Source organism: Geospiza fortis, unplaced genomic scaffold, assembly GCF_000277835.1.
Source record: "Geospiza fortis unplaced genomic scaffold, GeoFor_1.0 scaffold313, whole genome shotgun sequence".
NCBI classification, from domain to species: Eukaryota; Metazoa; Chordata; class Aves; order Passeriformes; family Thraupidae; genus Geospiza; species Geospiza fortis.
This window is the reverse complement of record NW_005054582.1, coordinates 97,015-100,611: the sequence shown is the minus strand read 5'-3', so window position 1 is coordinate 100,611 and position 3,597 is coordinate 97,015. Positions and strand designations below refer to the sequence as shown.

Genomic DNA, 3,597 nt, shown 5'->3' with positions numbered 1-3,597 from the left:
GGGAAAGTGGACAACCCCCAAACCGCCATTCTCCCACGGGAACCTCAAACTGTCCCCAGGGTTGCTCAGATCCCCAAATTGCCCCCCAAAGATGCCCCCAAAGGATGCCCAGACCCTGAAACTGCCCTCAGAGATAACCAGACCCCCATCCCTGGGGATGACCCTGAGCTGCTGTCACCAGGGTCATGTCCCCCCCCAGGGCTGTCACCAAGGCTGTTCCCTTCCTGGGGCTATGCACTCCCCATCTCTGGGGTTGTGACCCCACTGACCAGGGCCACCAGGGCCACCAGGGTGAGGGGATGCCCAGCCATACCCTGCTGTGGTGGCTCCTCAAGGAGCCCGATCTCGGCGTAGGACATCTCCCTCTGCACAGGGGATTTCATCTCCATGTAGCTGCCCTCGTGGGCCTTGGCAGGGGCAGGGGGCAGCTCCTTGATGGTGGCGTAGGGGTTCTCACTGGCCAGGGAGCTGGCGCTGGCCCTCAGCCCCTCCCAGGGGTGCTCTGGGGGACAAGGAGTTGGGGGTCCTCCCCCATGGCAGGGAGCACAGGGGAGAAGGAGCAGATGTGTCTCAGGCAAGTCCCAGCCCCATCCCTTTTCTACCCCATCCCTGTCCCTTCCCCATCCCATCCCTGCCTCTTCCCCATCCCAACCCATCCCAGTCCCTTCCACATCCCAGCAAATTCTGTCACTTCCCCATCCCATCCCATCGATCCCATCCCATCTCATCCCATCCCATCCCGTCCCGTCCCATCCCATCCCATCCCATCCCATCCCAACCCATCCCCTTGATCCCATCTCCTTGCTCCCATCCCATCCCATCCCATAGATCCCATCCCATCCCCATCCCAATCGCAACCCAACCCCAACCTTTTCCCACCCCTTCCCCACCCCATCCCCATCTCTTCCCTTTCTCCATCCCACTCCCACCTTTGCTCTCCCCCTTCCTCAGGCCATGGCTGTAGGTGTAGCTCCTGTCCAGCTGCCTCCCTGTTAAGGGAGCAGATTTGGGGTCCCCTCTGCCTCATCCCCCCCCCCCAGCATGAAAGTTACCCCATCCCAGCTCCTTCCCAGGGGACCCAGGTGCCCACCCCACTCCGGATCTGCCCCTCCACCCCCTCCTTACCCCTGGTGCCCATGGCTGATGCCCCGAGGTGTTTCCAGTCAGGAGGCAGCGTGGCATTGCCCTCGGGGCTGTAGGGTCTCTCCACGCCAGGGAAGAGTTGGGTGCCAGGCGCCTGGAGCCCAAAAAGGGGACGGGTTGGCCTTGAAGGAGGTGGCAGTGGTGCCCCACGCTGTGCTGTGCCACAGCCTGCCAAACCTTGAGGGAGCTGCTGGCTCTGTCCTGGGCACCGGGGGCTGGCAGCGGGCACTGGGACAGCGTGTGGTAGCTGGGGTTGGAGTAGTAGTGGGCATGGTGGCTGGGGGGCACATCTGCAGGGACACGAGCGGCACCTGAGGTGACAGCCTGCTGCCAGAGAGCCACCAGGGCTGGGGCCACACCTCCACCACGCTGCACTGACCTGGCACCATGTAGTCAGATGTGTCCGTCTGTCCTGCTCGGTAGGCCACGGCCAGGTGCCGCCGCTCCTTGTCCTTGTGCCAGCGGTGGTAGCACAGGGCTGTCACCACCACGGCCACCAGCAGTGCCACCAGGGCCACCAGGCTCAGCACCATGCCCAGGGGACTGGAGGCCGCAGGGGGGGCTGGCTCGATGGTGTAGGGCACGTCAGGATGCTCTGGTGGGGAGGGGAGGGATAAACTGGGCCTGGGGCAGGGATGGGAAAAGGATTGGGATTGGGTTGGGGATGGCATTGGGATGGGATGGGATCAATGGTATGGGATGGGATCAATGAGATGGGATCAATGGGATGGGATTGATGGGATGGGATGGAATCGATGGGATGGGATCAGTGGGATGGGATGGGATGGAATGGGATTGGATGGCCCCAATAGCCCCATACTGGGACCACAAGGTGGTCCAACAGCCCCATACTGGGACCAGTCAGCCCCAAGGTGGTCCAATAACCCCTGGGGACCCCCGTCCTGCCCCCACTCACCAGCCTGACAGCGGGGCCCAGTCGTGCCTGGGGTGCAGGGACACGTCCCGTTGGTGGGGTCACAGGTGGCGTTGTGGGGACAGTGGCAGAGCTGCTCACACTGGAGCCCAAAGGTCCCGGGGGCACAGGCTGGGGACACAGCGGAACTGTACAGGTCCATACTGGGACTACTGGGTGGAACAATAGCTCCATACTGGGGGGGGTCCAACAGCCCCATACTGGAACCAGTGAGCCACAAGGTGGTCCAACAGCTCCATACTGGGGCCACAGTGTGGTCTAATAGCCCCATACTGGGACCAGTCAGCCACAAGGTGGTCCAATAACCCCATACTGGGACCACCTTGTGGTCCAACAGCCCCATACTGGGAGCAGCCAGCCCCAAGGTGGCCAGGACCACCAGTCAGCCACAGGGTGATCCAACAGCTCCATACTGGGACCAGTCAGCCATAAGGTGATCCAACAGCTCCATACTGGGACCACAGGGTGGTCCAACAGCTCCATACTGGGACCAGTCAGCCACAAGGTGATCCAATAGCTCCATACTGGGACCAGTCAGCCACAGGGTGATCCAACAGCTCCATACTGGGACCAGTCAGCCATAAGGTGATCCAACAGCTCCATACTGGGACCACAGGGTGGTCCAACAGCTCCATACTGGGACCAGTCAGCCACAAGGTGATCCAATAGCTCCATACTGGGACCAGTCAGCCACAGGGTGATCCAACAGCTCCATACTGGGACCAGTCAGCCATAAGGTGATCCAACAGCTCCATACTGGGACCACAGGGTGGTCCAACAGCTCCATACTGGGACCAGTCAGCCACAAGGTGATCCAATAGCTCCATACTGGGACCAGTCAGCCACAGGGTGATCCAACAGCTCCATACTGGGACCAGTCAGCCATAAGGTGATCCAACAGCTCCATACTGGGACCACAGGGTGGTCCAACAGCTCCATACTGGGACCAGTCAGCCACAAGGTGATCCAATAGCTCCATACTGGGACCAGTCAGCCACAGGGTGATCCAACAGCTCCATACTGGGACCAGTCAGCCATAAGGTGATCCAACAGCTCCATACTGGGACCACAGGGTGGTCCAACAGCTCCATACTGGGACCAGTCAGCCACAAGGTGATCCAATAGCTCCATACTGGGACCAGTCAGCCACAAGGTGATCCAACAGCTCCATACTGGGACCACAGGGTTGTCCAATAGCCCCATACTGGGACCAGCCACCCCCAAGGTGCTCCAACAGCCCCGATGTCCCCTTTACCTGTCCAGCCAGGCAGGCAGTGGCACTCTCCTGTCACGGGGTCACATCCATCAGCGTGGGCACAGACGCAGCGCTGCCCACAGCCTGCCCCAAACGTCCCGTTCTGGAGCACAGGGACAGGCTGGCACTCAGCACGGGCTGGTGGCACCAACCCCGGTGCCAGCAGCAGCAGCAGCAGAGCCAGCAGCACTCACCGGGCAGGGCTGCAGGCACTGAGGGCCCTGCCAGCCCGGGGGGCAGTGGCCGGGGCCGCCGCCGGGGGCGC

General features: G+C 61.7%; 1 protein-coding gene across 1 annotated transcript in view; it reads right to left on the bottom strand.

Moving 5' to 3' along the window:
* PEAR1 (platelet endothelial aggregation receptor 1) overlaps window positions 1-3,597 on the bottom strand; it is an 11,091-nt gene that overhangs the window by 738 nt on the left and 6,756 nt on the right. Inside the window, exons 6-14 of the mRNA XM_031064328.1 lie at window positions 3,527-3,597; window positions 3,333-3,435; window positions 3,099-3,249; window positions 2,060-2,277; window positions 1,523-1,738; window positions 1,321-1,433; window positions 1,126-1,237; window positions 930-989; window positions 314-502 (exon numbers count right to left, since the gene is read on the bottom strand). Coding sequence (XP_030920188.1) covers window positions 314-502; window positions 930-989; window positions 1,126-1,237; window positions 1,321-1,433; window positions 1,523-1,738; window positions 2,060-2,277; window positions 3,099-3,249; window positions 3,333-3,435; window positions 3,527-3,597 — 1,233 coding nt within the window. The remainder of the gene's footprint in view (window positions 1-313; window positions 503-929; window positions 990-1,125; window positions 1,238-1,320; window positions 1,434-1,522; window positions 1,739-2,059; window positions 2,278-3,098; window positions 3,250-3,332; window positions 3,436-3,526) is intronic.